Source organism: Euprymna scolopes, chromosome 3, assembly GCF_053919585.1.
Source record: "Euprymna scolopes isolate OS-2025 chromosome 3, ASM5391958v1, whole genome shotgun sequence".
Taxonomy (NCBI): domain Eukaryota; kingdom Metazoa; phylum Mollusca; class Cephalopoda; order Sepiida; family Sepiolidae; genus Euprymna; species Euprymna scolopes.
The window spans coordinates 95,490,247-95,509,660 of record NC_136484.1 but is presented as its reverse complement, the minus strand read 5'-3'; the positions used below and the strand labels follow the sequence as shown (position 1 = coordinate 95,509,660).

At 35.3% G+C, this 19,414-nt stretch overlaps 1 protein-coding gene across 1 annotated transcript in view; it reads right to left on the bottom strand.

The window, feature by feature from the left end:
• LOC145261966 (uncharacterized) overlaps positions 1 to 19,414 on the bottom strand; it is a 620,004-nt gene that overhangs the window by 349,029 nt on the left and 251,561 nt on the right. The window contains exon 16 of the mRNA XM_080119795.1: positions 8,807 to 8,932. Within this exon, the coding sequence (XP_079975921.1) occupies positions 8,807 to 8,932 (126 nt within the window). The remainder of the gene's footprint in view (positions 1 to 8,806; positions 8,933 to 19,414) is intronic.

The window sequence follows — 19,414 nt, the reverse complement described above, 5'->3', positions numbered from 1 at the left end:
GTAGTAGGCATGGTGGTAGTGGTGATGGTGGTGGTAGTAGTTGTGAAAATGATAGTAGTAGCAGTGAGAGTTAATTGAAATTAGAATGCAGAGAAGGATTCCTCACTAATGAGTTGGTGACACTCAATTCAAATTGCATCCCACATGCGAGATGAGCATTTTGTACACATGAACTGTCTACATACTTTCCTTTCCTTAACTCATGTTCAAGAACACATTATTTAGCACTTCTAATCTCTCCAAATTATTTCTGGCGAGGTCTTCCAATCATCAGTACATTTTTTGAGAGTCAAAGCTATTGTGGCTGTCCACAAATTTTATTGCCTTGGTGTTACCAGGAAGCAATTTTGAATGTGATTTACAATTCAGTTAGCCATCTGTTCTGACGTTAAAAGAACTCATTAATAATTGGGATTTTTTTTTTTTTTATCAAGCCACAAAACGCAATTATTTTTGCAAAAGACTTTTCTTGTGTTATCGCGGAATTTAATAACATTATCTTTTATCTGTCTTGCGCCTTGTGTGTCTTCCGTATGCTTCTTTTCGGTATTTTTTTCAACTTCGGCAAGCAACAACTGAATCATTTTCTTGACAGAATCACGTCAACATCCTTCAATAATGGACAACTTTGACGGTAAACGTGTGAAGAAATGAGTAATCAAGGAATGTTCCGACTAAGATTCCAAGATGTAATGAAAAGAAATTTGGAAACGGAGGAATATCAGCACCAGCGATTTACAAGATCACACGAAAGACAGAACTACGTTGGGAACTTTGACTATGACCTTCATGAAACAGACATTGTTGCTTCATAAGAGTGCATACAATGGCCGTGATCAGAGTTATTTTCCTCAAGAGAAACTGGTTTCTAGATGACAATTTAGTAAAAAACAGTAAGATTCCCAAATTTGGTGGTGACATGAGATTTTGTTGGGAACTCTTATACCACATGTGGTTGAGAAATAAGATTGGATTTCACCTTCAATCACTGGTTGGCTGCTTTAACAAGAAAGATGTAACAGAAAAATGTAAGTCTTTATTTCATGCTTGGCACATTCTCTTGTTACATTTTTTTATAGAAATAACTTGTGCATTTTTTTTATATAGGAGTTACCACTTATCAAGGACTGGAGGCCACTCGAGGATAATGGCTATTGAGTGTACAGTAGTCAATGGGATAATATCGTAGTAATCGTTAGTAATGAAAATTTGGTAAATTGGATTACTTAAGGGGTCGGTTCATCAAGAACTTGTTTAAGTTGGACTTGAAGACTACCAAATTGTAGTCAGCTGGAAACCAGGGAAGAGGGTTCCACAGGCGTTCAGTTCTAAGAATGAAACTTTGTTCATGGAATCTACGTTTAGGATTAGGCACAGATAAAGAGTGGGGAAAATTATTGAAAGTGGTTTCAACTAGACGAGTATTTTTCATGAAAGTTTGGAAAAGGGGGGACCATAGGTTGGAGCTCAGGCGAGCACTTGCTATAAAAATAACGATAAAGCAGATACAAGCTCGCAACGTCTCTTCTGTGGGAAGGGGGGTGCAGGGAAGAGAAAAGGGCATTTTTAAGTTATTTGCGAACAATCTATTCTTTATATTCAACTAGCCTGGTTACCCGGCGTTGCCCAGATGTTTAGGGGAGTGTGTTGAGAAAATAAAAAAAAACGTGGTAGTAACTAGGCAGGCTCGAACCAGTAATGTGAAGGAGGCAAAGAACAAAAAAAAAAAAAACGTGACGTCTTTGCTGTTGCACCCATATCCAAACCGGAAGGCTATACAATCAAAAAGAGGGATAACTTTCGAAAATATCAGTGAAAAAAAGCTACCCCTCCCTGTAGACAAGTGCTCAGTTGAAGGTGAAGGAATTAATGTTTTTGGCTAATTTTTCGATATTTGTCGTCCAAAGAGTCAAGCTTCACAACGATACTGATATCGTGAAAATCTGTTGCCTCTGTCAAAAGTTTTAGGCAGACATACAAACATACATATATGATGATTGATGATCACATACATGTACATACATACATACATACATAATGATTGCAGCGTCTTGTCAGACGAGTGCCAGTCCCTCAGACACTTAAATTCCATGAGCCCAAAACTGACTTCCATCGCCACAGGACTCCTGAGGGAGTATCTATGCACAGATGATGTTACAGAGTCTTAGCTTTATACGACAGCTAAGTCTCTCTCTCTCAGTTCAAAATGTTGAGATCCAATAACAAGCAAGAGCAAGATAGCCAGCAACCAGTTAAACTGCAGACCAGCTTAATGCGGGTGCTGGTCTCCCGCTTTATGTTATTTTGAATCAGAGATTTGCTTCTCCTAAAAAGGTTGCCTTCACCACGGCTTATGGGAGTCCTCTCCACCCCAATACACACAAACACACATGGTGCTAGTTGGCCGTTGACCCCGAAAGAGGGTTCATTCACTCTTTGAAAGGTCTTGTTTTTAATCCTTCAGGTAGACTAGCCACATTCCTCGCCAAACAAGTCTGGTGGGGGAACCTGTTTAGTCGCCGGTGACCCGACCATGAGGCAGGTAGTTCTGGGTTACATGGTACTAGTAGCATATGACATGACCTGACATACATACATTTAAAGAGATAGGTGAGATTTATATTATAGATTTATGTTGGAATGTCACGTTTACTCCTTTATAGTTCGTCGTAGACAATCTATAAATAACTGAAATGTTTTAGTGTTCCTCATAACCATTTTGACTGTTTTGTTACTTTGCACTTGTCTGTACTGCTAACGGGTACATGGCGAATGTTAGCAACCACCACATGCATCGGGAATTACTTTTTATTATTCTACCCACGTGCTGCTAAAATTAAGGAAATAGAATATCAAATATTCTTATCCTTTATGATGATATGATGTGTAATTGTTACATGCTAACGGCACGTGTTTAAATGGAGAAGTTAGAGTGACACTTTAAAGATCAGAGGATGAAATTCGATGAAACCATGTGACTTCTGAACAGTAATTTTCTGCCTCTTTGTTTCGTGATAATTCAAGCAGGAAACACAGATTTAGGGAGTGGTCCCCAACCGAGGCAGTGTTCACAGTGTATACGTGGTGTAATGAGAGAAGCTGTCAATACATACTAGTCTTTGTCTATCTATCTCTCAGTAAAGTAATCTTTCTCCCTGATGTTTTCTGTGACGTTCTGTATTGTAACATAATGAGGTTTGTGTTTAAGTGGAAAAGTTTGAGTGACACCTTAAAGGTTAAAGATGACCCCCAGAAGGGAAGTTGAAGACACCACATTGTTTCAGGCCGGGAATTTTCTGTCTCTTTGTTTCACGAAACTTTAAGCAAGAAAAGACGTGTCTAAGGTGTGGTTCTCAAGAGAAGGTATCGCACATAATGTGGTTGGGTGTAATAAGTCTTTTTTTTTTAACACGAAAGTAACTTGCCTCTCTGATCTTTTATGTGAGTGGTCTTTTTTTTTTTTGCAATAAATAAGAGAGTTCCACAGGCGTGCAGTTCTTAGAAGCTTTGTTCATGGAATCTACGTTTAGAATTAGGCACAGATAAAGAGTGGGGAAAATTATTGACAGTGATTTCAGCTAGACGAATGTTTTTCGTGAGCGTTTGGAGAGGGTGACCATAGAATTTTATTAGAATACAAGCATGGCCATCATAGTGGTTTTATTCACAGACAAGCAAGATCCTGGATTACTGACAATAACATGAGTGTAATAATAGCTTATATACACAGTGCTAAGCGAAACTATAAAATAATATAAATGTACTTTATTAATTTATTTATTGCGGACTATTATCCTCATCTTTCTGATGAGGATAATAGTCCACAATAAATAAATTAATAAAATGATACTCATCTCAATAATGAATTCCAATTAAAATAATAAATATAAATGTACTCTATTCGTTTATAATCTATAATATAAATCTCACCTGTCTGTTTAAATGTATGTATGTATGTCAGGTCATGTCATATGCTACTGGTACCAGGTAATCCAGTACTACCTGCCTCATGGTTGGGTCACCGGCGACTAAACTGGTTCCCCCACCAGACTTGTTTGGTGAGGAGGGTGGTTAGTCTCCCTGAAGGATTAAAAACAAGACCTTTCAAAGGGCGAATGAACCCTCTTTCGGGGTCAACGGCCAACTAGCACCATGTGTGTTTGTGTGTGTTGCGGTGGAGAGGGCTCCCGTAAGTCGTGGTGAAGGCAACTTTTCTAGGAGAAGCAAATCTCTGATTTAAAAAAAACAAAGCGAGAGGCTAGTACACGCAGTAAGCTGGTCTGCAGTTTAACTTGTTGCTGGCTATCTTGCGCTTGCTTGTTGCTGGATATCAACATTTTGGACTGAGAGAGAGACTTAGCTGTCGTATAAAGCTAAGACTCTGTAACATCATCTGTGTATAGATACTCCCTCAGGCATTTGTCTATTAAAATGGTCCTGTGGCGATGGAAGTCATTTTTGGGCTCATGTCTGAGGGAGTGGCACTCGTCTGACACGACGTTTCAATCATCGACAAAGGCGACGGATTTTTACAGATCGGTATCATTTTGAAGCTCGATGTCTCGGATGAGAAATATCGAAAAATTGGCCAAAAGCATTAATTAGTTTTCTATAAGGAGGGGTCGATTTTTTGCAAGCCATTTTTGCAATTCATCATGTCGGTCGGATTGACTTTGCCTAATTTTAACATTCCGAACTTCTGGTCGCGTCATGGAGTAGGGATAAAATGTCAGGTTTTCTTTCACTTTCTTTTCTGCCTTCACGTCATGGGTTCGAGCCTGTCTACCTACTACCACTTTTTTTTGTTTTTTCTTTGCTCAACACACACCTCAAAACAGCCGGGCAACGCCAGGCACTTAGGCTGGTTTAATATAAATGTACCTTACACTTTATTATTACTGTAGATGGAATTTATATTTTATTTTTTAAATGATTACTTGAAAATATAGTTTAGTATTTATTTTTTAATTCCTATCAAGTATGCTAATTTGGCAATATATTTACATTTTAGATACTAATTAAACGTGATCAGTGAAAGCACAAATAATACCAGTATTTAATTCTACTTTAATTTTCTTTAAAAATTCATAAACTGTGGCAAATCAGTTAAAAGAGAGAACTTGAATACCTACTAGACACTATCCTTGAATATCTAAGGTCTATCTGTACAGGAGTTTTTCAGGACAGCCTGGCATGAGGATTCCTTTTTCCCTACAAGTAAACCCTGGCTAAATATTCAAAATCACATGGTATTCCTGGCCCAAATAAGATCTCCCCACTATGATTAACCCACGATGGCTTTTACAAGGAATGGTCGCATTCCCCAAGTGATGTTACCTCAAGTAACAGCACGAAGCTGGATAATCCACCAGACTAAATAAATTCTTGTCCTGTATAACATATTTAAATGGTCAATTGCGAAGAGGAAAATTATATTAATTTATTTATTATTCTCATCTTTATTAGTTGTTGTTTTACGACGTTTCGGTCAACTATTCCTCTGGTAACCGTGACGGATAGGAACTTTGAATCTCCTAACTGCATTCTCAGCAATCACTGCCATCCGTAGTTATTGTCGTCTCACCACGTTTTGGCCAAGTAAGCCTTTGGCCGACTTTGGGTAGGATTGAAACCGCTATCTTCAGACAATGCTCCTCTGGAACCATCTCTATCAACTGCGCCACGGGCCCCGAAGGACGATCAAGGTTGAATTTTTTGATCTTATAAATCCACGTTTATTTATTATCTGATCTTCCATGGTCGGGTCCGTACTGAATGGTATATATATATATTATTTTAATTTGAAACACTATTGAGATGAGTATTATTTATATTAATTTATTTATTGCGGACAATTATTCTCATCTTTATTAGTTGTTGTTTCACGACGTTCACGGTGAGACGACAACAACTACGGATGGCAGTGATTGCTGAGAATGGAGTTAGGAGATTCGAAGTTCCTATCCATCGCGGTTACCACCTGACGAAGGCCAGAGGAATAGCTGGCCAAAACGTCAACAACAACTAATAATGAGAATAATAGTCCGCAATTAAATAAATTAATATAAATAATACTCATCTCAATAATGAATTCCAATAAAAAATAAGAGGAAAATTGTTTTGAACGTTTTTACTAACTCAGTGTTTGAGATGTAAAAAGAATTTAATTCGGATACCTATGTAACTTATATAGAGATCAAGTGTTAGCCCCAGGAAGGGGGCCTCCTTGATTTCTGAGAACTTCAACTGAAGTAAAATGAAACCAAAAAATTTAAACATTTTTCTTGCGTAACTTAAAATAATAAATTTTGCAAACAAAAAATAATGAGTGTCGTTACTTCAAGTAGACCGACTTATTATTTTGATATATAATTTACATGTATGTTTATAGTGCGAACAAACACATTATGCAAAATAAATGGCAAAATAAAACAAGAAGTAACACTGAAAAAAGAGAGTTTGTCTTTCTCTAAATGTTCACAGACGTGAACAAATATTAAAGAATGATTGGATCAACATAGTGAAACAGTGATAAAAATGTGGAGATAATCGAGTGAAGAGTAGGTGACATATTTAGTTAATTACAAATTACGGCTAATTAGAATAATTACAATTGATTTTTTTTTCAAATATAACTCAATCCCGGAAGTAATATATTTTAGCATTATTTTGCGTGATTAAAGTGTATAGGGAAAAAAATGTCTCTACAAAAAAAATGTTGATTCACTCAGATTTAGTATAATAATAGATGCTAGATCTTCCTGGTCAAGTAACGGTTTTGTCTGTTGTCTTTTGTAAAGGATGTCATCATCCATTTGTTATGTCAGTAATTATGGCAAAGGATTTTCCTAATATTTTCAACCTGTTTTATTGTATGACATCATTCCTGTGTAGCATCAGTACAACACAAAACGAAGGTAGATACGAGGGCCGTGCAATAAGTAATGCCCCTGACCCACTTCCCATAGCAGTAGAGCAACGAAACTTGGCACAGTTGTTAGTCTTTTTCTACATAGGAACCACCCAGAGTTATGCATTTTTCCCATCGTTTGATGCAGCTTTGGAGACCATTTTTGTAGAATACCTCAGGTTGGTCCTCTAACCACAACGTGACTTCAGAAATCAAGGCTGCATCATCTGGGAAACTCTTTCCTTTTAAAAACAACTTCATGGCTGGGAAGAGGTGAAAGTCAGAGGGTGCAAGATCAGGAGAGTAGGGAGGATGAGGGAGGATTTCATAACCACACGCCCGTGCTTCTGATCTGGCGACATGCGATTTGTAGACCGGAGCGTTGTCCTGCACGAGGAGGGTACCTTTGCTGATCTTGCCCGCCTCTTAATTTTGATAGCTTCCCTCAATTTCCTCAAAAGTGAAGCATAATAGGCTCCTGTAATTGTGGTAGCCTTTGCCAGGAAATCACTACTCCGTCCTGGTCCCAGAAAACTGTGAGCATGACCTCGCCAGCGGAGGGCTACACCCTTGCCTTCTTTGGAGGTGGTGAGTCCAAGTGCTTCCACTGCATTAACTAGACTTTGGTCTCTGGATCATAGTGATGGACCCAGGTTTCTATCCTGTGTAATCAGTCTTTTGAAAAACTTTGACTCATCTTCTTGGCACATATCCAAATTCATCCTCGAGCACTCGACGTGTTCTCGCTTCTGGAATGGTGTGAGCAATCTGGGAATCCATCTGGCAGACACCTTATACATATGCAAATGGTCATGAATGATAGTTTCCACAGACCCTGTACTAATCTTGACATCTTGGGCTATTTGGCGAATAGTAATGCGCTGATCTTCCAAAATGGCAGCGTCAACTTGACGGACAGATGCCTCATGAATGGCAGAAGGGAGGCGACCAGGTTTGGGAGCTGTTTCCACAGACTTCCGGCCATGTTTGAATTTACGATGCCAGCGTTTTACAAGGTCATATGATGGGGCATTATCACCATAAGTTTCTTTCATTTCATCAAAAGTCTCCTGTGGTGTGCGTCCTTTCAAATACAAAAATCAAATCACTGCTCGACATTCAACAGGCTCCATTTCACACCTGACTCAGTTCAAACACCTGTAAAACAGAAACCACAATTAGTTCAGAGCTGTAATTTGCCACATAACCCGTAGAGATATAAATCATTGCACAAGCAAAATTTCAGCTAGATCAAACAAGTGGAAGTGAGTCAGAGGCATTACTTATTGCACGCCCCTCGTAAATAATATACAGCGTGTATCATGTCAGAAAAAAAAATTAAACCAAGTACTCGGTTGTGGAGTATACGGTTTACACTCGGTTGAGGTCTATCCACCCTAAGGATAATAATGAACTCTTTTATTTATTTATAATGACCGGGAAAATAAGTCTCTCTGTGTTAGCACAAGTCATGAGCACATTGTATATAACCACACGATTTATTTCTCTTTTTCTCCCCCCCCCCGCAATATTTCTAGTAAATACTGACTTGTGTCTTTTTTATACAATAGATACTATGCACGTAAATGTTCATTTCAGGTACCCAGGTTGCAAATCAATGGATTAACTAGAGATTTTATATAAAAAAAAAAAAAAAAAAAAAATTTAAAAACAGCTAACGAAACAACCAGGACGTTTGACACTTCCTCAAATGATTTTTTTTTTCCAGAATTGCATCTATGAGAGGCTGACGAACGCTCGGTTCGTTTCGTTGGATGGGATTTTATAAAATCGCCAGCGAATCCAGAGACGTGTAAGCTGGATACTTAACACGAAAGCATAAATATATGTAAATAAAAAAAAAAAAAAATATTATTAGTTTATAAATACTGTTACCTTCACATGAATGTTTATCTTTGCCCAAGTAGAATCGTTCTTCCCTGCATCGGCATTCATATGAACCGTTATTATTGATGCAGATTTGGGCACAATTTCCATTGTAAAGTTTACATTCATCGATATCTGAAAAAATAATAGAAACAAATTTTAGAAAATAATCTTGTGAGATTAATCAATGTTTCAAACGGGCAGTTTCTTAATAATAAAACTATCTTGCTCTTGATAATTAAGATCGATGTGCATTCTCTCTCTCTCTCTCTATATATATATATATACATATATATACCTCCGTAGAAATATATTTTCTTATAATATATACCAATCCTTATTTAAGAAGCTCAATGTAATTACAGAGCAATATAGAGAATAAAAGACAAAAAACTGTATTCAAAAATTTATGATGTTGACCATTTTATAATGTATTCCTTTAATTCAGTTGACTTATACAATTCTTGACAGTATCCCTTTCGTAGCACAACATCAATCAATTATTATATAAATCAGTTAATCTATTGTGCGTCAAACTCATCAGAAGAAATAGCAACAATCAATCTGTCAAAAGGAAATGAAGTTTGATTTGACATGATTAAAATCCGAAAATTGGAAGAAAAGCTGCATATACCTTTAATATGTTTTGATTACGCCATTTTGAATTTTATCAAACAAAGTCACTAAACCCAACTATTGGTACTAACAATTTACATTAATTTATGAATCTTCTACCGAAATGTTCTATTTAATAATTAGTAAATTTATTAATGACAATAACATCAATAAATTATAAACTATTATACATGTTTGCATATACAAAACTAAGCTACAGAAAAAAACGATTGATCTTTACGGTTATCATAAATAATCGATTGATTTGAATTGAAAACCATACATAATTTGATTCTGTCGACTATTATAATCAAGCTTCTTATTATTACAGTTATATTTCTTAGAATCATTCAATTCAAAACCTATACTTACGTTAGGTTAAGTTTTAAAATTTTCTGAAAACTCCTTTTTATCATAATTGTAAATAGTTAAAACTAATTTAATTAAAGTGAGATAGAGTTACCTCCCTTGGATCAAATATAACGATATATTAACTTTTATTATATTTATTTTTTTAAACATTCATACTATAAACATTCCCAACCCATAGTCATCCATATTCAACTAATAAGTAATTTTAATATAGTTTTAGTGTCTTTCACTTAATATTATTAAAAAATTAAATTAAATAATATATATAAGTTATAAAAATATCTGTCGATTAAGCTACACAGAATTTTTTGCGTTTCATTCTCGTTAGAATTCGTCAGGCTTAGCTCTACCTATGTATTTAGCACTGTTTAAGTAAATACTGAAAAATTTACGCATAAAAATATATTTTCATGTATTAATCTATGTGATAAAATTAAGTAGTGATATATATATATATATATATATATATATATATATATTGAATTCTTTCCATCTGGATACTCCAATTTTACGAACACTTCTGGATTTTACCGTCCTTAGATCTTCCACTCTTCAACCGAACATCCATTCACGTGAAATCATTTTTCATTTTTTTCCCCCATTCCCTCTACTTCACTGCTTTTTTTTTCTTTTTTACTTTTAGCAAGTACGCCCTATAGTTCATTTGCAGTTTCATTAAATACTTTATGAACAAAATCTGATTTCGCATTTTGCTAATTCCTACCCTCTGATGAGAAGGAAAGTTTTTCTTTCGAAATTCCACGGATTAAGGACAATCCATTTCTTTTGTGTTTCCTTTTTGGAAATTAAATATGTTTTTAACTCTTGTTAAAGTGTTTTTAACATGCTTTATTAATTCTTTGTTCTTTATATATATATATATATATATATATATATATATATATAAGGACTATCCATTTATCTAGTGTTTCCTTTTCAGATTAAATATGTTTTTAACTCATTTCAAAGTGTTTTTAACATATTTCATTAACTGTTTGCTCACATATATATATATATATATATATATATATACATATATATATATATATATATATATATATATATATATATATATATATATATATATATATATATACCATTACTTAGGTACAAGGACAAATTAAAAAGCAATCTCCTAGCTGCTGATATAAACACCGTTGCCCGGGAAGACTGTGATTAATCATAATGAATTGAGGTCTCCATGCTTCAATGGCATGATGAAAAATGATGAAAATGCAGCAGCAAACATTATTAAATTGCGGAAAAGAAATAAAGTATTGTCCGCCGTATCAGTCATAGGCTCCTATAATCCACACTCTTGCACAATTTGTGGACTTCTTCGTAGATCATTGGCTGGACTAAAATGCCATTTGCGATTCACACACAGAGTAAAATAGACGAAGTTGCAAGAACCTCATATGTTAGAATCGACGGGAGAGTCCATAATATACCTCATCATGCAGAAGAAATTAAAAAGTAAAAAAAAAACTGCTACACAAAACAATTTCAAGTACTTAGCGAAATAGAGACACCAAATAGCAAGTCAAACATCCCTCAATGAAATAAATTCAGAAATAAAATCCTTCATTCTATTCTACTAATGAAACGTTTTCTTCCTTACTCTTTTTATTTTCTATACCAATCGATATGTTTTCGGTTAACTACATCCAATAATATAGATCGCTCAAATAAATATATTTATTTACTTATAAAAGGGCTTTATCTCTGTTTAGCTTGATGCCCATATTGTTTCGATATATTATAGGAGTTCGTTTTACAATCCATGAATCTATAAAACTGATATTTTGCCGGGTTGTGGCGTTTGTCATGTTCTTATGTTCAGGATGAAACTATAGAAGTATATGTGTACTGTCAGTTAGATTTTTTTTCTGCAGCCACATTGGTAATTTTGTAGCTAAACTAGGCTTATATTAAGATAGTCAGATTAATATAGGGTGAGTCACGGGAAACGGATGTTTTAGAACGCTCCCTGCTCTCCTTGAGTAAGGGATAGACTGAGACGGATAGACTGCTGAGTTTGTTTCCCGTGACTCATCTTGTAAATGAATGACAAAACGATCAAAAATATATTGAGTTTTAAAGACAGGTTATCAACTTTTAAGATAACCAAAATATAGGCCAATGATGAGAAACGAGTATGTTTGAATTTGACAGGAAAACCAAAATTACGTTAAGCTCGTATTTTTAGTCATCAATGTCTTCTTTTTTTTTTTAGTTTTAAGATTTGGTTGTTTCATGTGGCAAGGTTATTGTAATCTTGACGATTTCAAGTTGGTTGCCATTAACAACAAGTTGAGTGTTAATTAAAAACTATTTTAGCAAGATTGGTGAATTGATGTTTTGTGTTTTGAAGAACGTTCAAAGTGAGAAAAATTTTATTAGTCAGCGTGTGAATTTGAGTATAAGTTCATATTAGTAATTATTAGGGCTATGACAACAGCATATTCTTTTTATTGTTTTGACTTGAGTATATATCTGACGCAGTTAGACACAGTTAATCAACCGAGAACCACATCACTCTATATAAAAGCATATAAGATATAAACGGATACACACTCGAGAGTCAAAACAATGAAAAGAATATGCTGTTGTCCTAGCCTTAGTAATTACAATAACTCTCAGACGAGTGTCTGGAGAGTGTGCTGTTGTTGGATGCTTTCTTGTGGCAATACTATGTCTGGCTGAACTAATAAAGACTGTTTTTTTTTATTCCTTTATTCAAGGGAGTCACCACTTATCAAGGCCAGAAGGTCACTTGGGGATAAAGATTAATGAGTAGACGGGAGGGGGTCACCAGGATAACAATAGTGATTGTTAGTGATGAAAATTGGGCAGAATTTGATTATTTAAGACAAGAGCTATACAAGAACTTGTTTACATTTGACTTGAAGACGACTATATTGTAGTTAGTTGGAAAGCTGGGGGGTTCTATGAAAAAAGCTTTTTTTATGGAATCTGTGTTTAGATTTAGGTACAAATAGAAAGTGAAGGAAATTGTTGATAGTGGTTGTAGCTAAATGAGTGATTTTGTAAAACTTTAGCAATGAGGGGACAATAGATTGAAGCTCAGATAAGCATCTGCCATGAAAGTAATGACAGAACAGAGTAAAGCTCGCAACGTCTCTTCTGTGGGAAAGAGGTTGTAGGAAGAAGTGTTAAAATGTTTTTGCTATTAATGGAAGGAAGATATCTAATTGCCACCCACCACAGCAATATGTGACACAAGGTCGGAAAGTGGGATACAGGCGCCTCAGGTGACAAGCAATACACTTGCTCCACCTGAAAGCCGGGTGGCAAGGCCTGCAAGGGTGGATCGCCTGGGTATCACCCAGGCGGCGTACTTCAGCCCGAAAGGTACTGGCCTGTTCCCGACCCCACACTTGTCGGGTTAAGTGTCAAGAACAAATTCTTGATGAGTACTTTCTATCCAGTCTCCAAGCCGCTAAAGCCACACGGACACTTATCCTCAACATTAAATATTAATGGAGGGTATGATTCCCAGAATCTGGACGATCTTATTTATAACCAGGCATTAAGACAATCAACCAATGAGAAGCCTCCAACCTCCTTATAAAGATACTGAATTTTGGATTCCAGTAAGTTCGCTATCAGTCACCGTCCTAACTGCTGATCCCGACTACATTGATTGTTCGCCGATCTAACGCCGCCATCTTTGTTCTAGAGAATTACTCAACGCTCAGGATCGTGACTGTATTGATTTTTCACCAATTTGATTCACTACTGCCATCTTCGTTCAACATAATGGCTCAACACTTAATAAGGAGAAAAGGACATCACCTACTAAGCTTTTAAGCCGATTTTGTCGAAGTCAGCATAGGGTGCTCTGAGCAGCTCGTTCCCACATATGGCAACAATACTCCATTTTAGGACGTATTTAGCCTTTGTACAAGTAGAGGATTGCGTTGGGAGTGAGATGTCTTCTGGAGTTGTAGAATGACAGGACCATTTTTTATAGAGACCTTGGTTATAGATTTAATGTAAGTCTCATTTCACGCTAGGTCAGATCCACAAGCTAGTCAAAGCAGGGAGCTTCTTCAAGACAAGAGCCGTTCATATCAATTGGGACCGACCAAATGGGTATCAGAGCGTTTCAGGTGAAAAGATAGAAGCTTGGTTTTAATGCATTGAAATTAACCAGCCACCATTTTGCCCCATTGCATCACATGCTCAAGGTTGGGGTAGAAAAATTCTGAGAAATCTTGTTCATTCTTGGCCTCTGATGTGCTGCCATCTATGGCAGTGTCGTCAACGTATATGTTGAGAAGCTAACTTAGAATGTGATTTGGGAGATCACTGATGAGGATAAGAAAGGAAGCTAACTTACAATGTGATTTGGGAGATCACTGATGAGGATAAGAAAGGAAGCTAACTTAGAATGTGATTTGGGAGATCACTGATGAGGATAAGAAAGGAAGCTAACTTACAATGTGATTTGGGAGATCACTGATGAGGATAAGAAAAGAAGCTAACTTACAATGTGATTTGGGAGATCACTGATGAGGATAAGAAAGGAAGCTAACTTAGAATGTGATTTGGGAGATCACTGATGAGGATAAGAAAGAGAGTTGGGCCGATCCTTGAGTTATGCCAGCATTTATACTTAGAGCTTTGAACATTTGCCCATCGACGAATAGAAAAATAGCATCGAGAAAGAGCTAAACTTAACTAGCTAAGGGAATCGGAGCTAAGAAGACTGTTTTTGAAGATGAGGTATTTGTTTAAATGTGACTTTGATTGGTTTTTCCAGCAATTGACACAAATAAATTGAAGCATCTTTTTTATTTTAATATTGTGGAGATATATTATGATTACCATAATTCTGATTGGCTGAAATAAGCGTTTTTATATTTAGATTTTTTTAATGCAAAATCTTTCAAGACTAAAAAAATACTTAAAGATCAAAAACTAGCCAATGATAAGTGTTAGATGAACAGATTCCGACACAGAAAACAGCAATTCTTCTCTCTTTGTCAGAAACATCGTTCATGCAATGTGAGAAATAAAGGACAAACAAAGTAACAAAAGTTAATGCTAAGATCCACTTTCTACTTTTCTTAAGCAAATCAAGACATGCTCTTTTGACACAATATTATTTTTTTGTTTGTTGTTGATTGAAAATGGTTTTATAAGTCCACAAAAATAAGCATACTGATATATGCCTGGATTTCGTCACCACACATCCGGACAAAATTAATCACATGCTTCTTGTCAGTCTATAAATTTGATTGAACAGCCATGAGTTACATTAAACTTAATAAAATTTGGTAAGAAGTTTCACACTGAATCCTAAAAATATTGTAGGACCTAAATATTTATAAAACTGTTCAATCACATATCAAAAAAATGTCACTATTTTCTGTAGATCACTTTTTTTTACCTGATGGTAAATATATAAGTCAACTAAGTCAGTCAGTCAGCTAAAGTCAACTGAATCACTAAAGTCAACTGAATCACGAAGTCAACTGAATTACGAAGTCAACTAAATAACGAAGTCAACTAAATAACGAAGTCAACTAAATAACGAAGTCAACTGAATCACTAAATTCAACTGAATCACTAAAGTCAACTGAATCACGAAGTCAACTGAATCACGAAGTCAACTGAATCACTAAATTCAACTGAATCACTAAAATCAACTGAATCACGAAGTCAACTAAATAACGAAGTCAACTGAATCACTAAATTCAACTGAATCACTAAATTCAACTAAAGTCAATTAAGTCACTAGAGCAAAATTAATGTATATCTTTTTCAATTGCTATGCCAATCACTGTTAAGCAAAACAAATTACTCTTGCGCATACGCCAACACTTTTGGCTAAGAAAAAAGTGCAGTACCTGTTCTATTCTATCTTCGGTCAGTGACTCTAGACTGAGGTAATTTTAATTTTTGTTCTAATCGAGACTGCTCTTTTTGGGGGGCAGCTGAAAATTTGCCCACATTAAAAACCAACCTTGTATCTAACTTTACTCTTGTGAGTAGGAAAGCAACTAGCAGTACCAAAAGAAGATAAAGAAGGACTCTATTGCAACTACAGCAGAAAGAGAAGGGAACTGAGCTGCTACCAGTATGTTAACAAAGCACAGCTGATAGTCTGTCATGTGTTAAAAACCATGCAATAACAACCCCATAAAACAAGACTGACAAGGAACATTTAACGTTTGGGATTCGGTTTTATGCTTGGAAGAAAAGAGAAATGAGGCACTTGAAAGACAAATGTTTTTTTTTAGAGTACTTTTCCCTTTTGCGGGGAGGGGATGTATCTTCTCTTCAGTTTTCGGTGATTTTGTAGTAGTCCTTAGCAGACAAGTGTTGTCAACTTTAATTTCGAAAGTGGATTTTCGTCTCGCTTGATGCTGTGCCTGTCTCTTTTTTTTTTTTTTCCTTCTCTCTCTTGGTTCTCAAAACCTTGACTATTTATATCTCTCCATCGACTCCCACAACACACCAGTTGTCCATGCTTTATTGTAGGCATGCATGCTTCCCATTCGCCAGGTTAATTTTTAACTATTTTCTTTTTCTGACCGGAAGGGTATGTGGAGCCGATGCACAGAGACGCTTTTATACACTTTGTATATAAGAGCTGACGAGTCAACATCCGGTTGGATGTGTTATTTTTATTCATAGATCTCCATAAGACGTTACATGAAATGTGTAACTAAGATTTCTGCAGTTTGCATGAAAGTCTGCAGTCCGGGTTATCTGCTGAGACTGAGTTACTGTGCAACCTTTTATAGAGGGTTAATCAACAAGGGAGGTAATCATATTATAATAATGAAAGTTGGATAGCAAAAAAGATCATTATAACATTACAACAAATAAGTCAGCAAGAGAAATATTATAATATTAGAATAATGAATTAATCATAATTATAATATTATCTATCTATATCTCTATAAAAGTGAACGTGTCTGTCTGTCTGCATGTGTGTGTGTGTGTGTACATTTCCCTACACCATAACTGTCAATTTTAAGTCTACAGACTCGAAATTTGATATACAAGGTACTGAGATTCGGGAAAATCGATGTGATCGGTTTTCGGCCAGAAATTTGGTGATTAAGAGGTCAAAGTTCAACGATTTGACCTTTGAGAACTCTACCAAACTCCTCCGACAATTTTAGGTATAAACAATTGAAATTTTGGATATAGGTTCCTTGGACAACTTAACTTGATTTGAGCCCAAAACAATAAATGTTAAGGGGTCATAATAGGGGTCAAAGTTTTTAAAAATTTGACCTCTGCGGTCTCTACCAAATTACTAAGACAATTTCTGGTCTAAAAATTTGAAATTTTACATAAAGGATATTCAGAGATAGGGAAAGCTTTTTAATCGGTTTGGCTCGAAAATTTTAGCTATCAATATATAAATGTATGTATGTATGTTTGCATGTCTGCCTAAAACTTTCGACAGAAGCGACGGATTTTCGTTTTGAAGCTCCACCCGTCAGACGAGAAATACCGAAAAATTGGCAAAAAAGATTAATTTTTTTCACTCTTTTTCAACTGTGCACTTTTCTACAGGAAGGGGTCACTTTTTGCACCAATATTTTCGAAAGTTATCCCCTCTTTTCGATTGTCTAGCCTTAATTTAAACCTACGTCACTTCCGGTTTGGTGGTGGTCGCAACAGCAAAGACGTCAGGTTTTTTTCCCCCATTCTTTTCCTTCTTCGCAGTACCGGTTCGAGCCTGCCTTCCTACTACCACTTTTTTTTTTTTTTTTTTGCTCAACACACACCTCCAAACACCTGGGCAACGCCGGGCACCCATGCTAGTAATAATGAAAGTTGTTCAGCAAGAGAGATAATTATAACATTACAATAATAATAGTTAGTCAGCAAGGGAGTTATTATGACACTTAAAATAATGAGTTAATCAGCAAGGGAGGTAATTATAATATTATTATAATGAAAGTTGATTATCAAGGGGGGTAATTATAATATTACAATAATGAGGTAGTTTCATGCAGATTTGAAAAATGTTTCTTTATGATATATTTCTGTATAAATATGTTGGCATGCAGCATTATTTCTCAACAAAAGTGCCTGAACTCTTTTTTTCTATGATATAAAACTTAGAGATAATATATCGCTAGACTCCTGTTTCCTGTATCCCGTTCTCTTGAGATTCGGTGGTTTTGTTAAGTAAATTTATGTTAATTTTTGGATAAGAATCTTTTCAAAAATACTCGAAAAGTTTTGATAATTCATGTTTGAAGGTTATGTTTTGTGAGAGAAAAAATGTCTTATCCCGTGATATGAAGGTATGATGATAAGAATTGATTTTTCTCTTTTTAAATGTTGCAGTCTGTTCTGCTGATTTCCCATGGCTTGTCAGGGATAATTTTCTTATATTTATAATCATTAACATTTTGAAAATAGCAACATGGTAAAAGTTATAAAAGCAACATCGAAAAAGTTTTGAGAGAAACAACATTTAAAAAGGTTTAAATATAGCAACATTTAAAAAATGTTGCTATTTTCCAAATTTTTCGAAAATTTTTTTGAAAATCTTTTTAAAATAGCAACATTTAAAAAGGTTTGAAAATAGCAACATTTAAACATTTTTGAAAATAGCAACATTTAAACATTTTGGAAAATAGCAACATTTAAACATTTTTGAAAATAGCAATATTTAAACATTTTTGAAAATAGCAACATCGTAAAAATGACAAAATGTATTATTTGGATTCTTCGAACTAATGTTCTTATATTGAATGGCATTTTCACAATATCTAGGTCGATCTAACCTCCAATCTTTTTCAGATGTATTTTGTCGAATTCGGGAACCTTTGGTCGAACTCGGGAATCTGCATGAAATTTCGAATGGAATCGTTTATTTAATCCTTGGGAATAGCATGCTCTTGTTCTATCAGCCTCGACTGAGTAAAAGCAGCTAATTTGCAACTGTATTTGGAGTGTTGCTCGCATGAAAGATTGAAACTTCAACTTCCAGACGAATGTAAGTTACAACTGAATTTTTACTAAGTACTTTATCCGCTACACCATGGGTCCTTGTGTATAATTCCAGCGTGAATTTTAAGAGCCAATAATAATTCAAATTAATACGAATTATTACTCCTCATCTCAAAAATTCATAAACACAACATTGTAAAAAAAAATTTTTTAAATAGCAATATTGATTATCAGAAATAGTGCTGCAGATTAAAGTTTAGAATAACATGTGATTGTCGATGTTAAAAGGTCAACTGTGTGAACGAAAAAAGCGGATATGAAACAGTGTGACGCCAGTCACGTGCCTATCTTTCTTTTTCTTTCTCATAATAACCGTCAAGATGAAAAAAAAAAAGACATTTGCCGATATCCTCTCTTCCTATAGGTTCTATCGGCCTGAAAAGGTGTAATACAAGTGAAAAACAACGATAAACTTTATTATATACAAGTCTACAGGAAGAGGTAGGCTCTGAAATAGTGTGTATTCTCTCCTGATTACCCAACATTATCTAGAGACTGGAATAAAATACCCCACAAGTTAAAACAGCTAATAAACATGATTATATTTATGTCTGCAAGGTAAGCTGTTTCTTCCAAACACTATATTTTGTTGGTCGCTTGCTTCATTGCAACTTT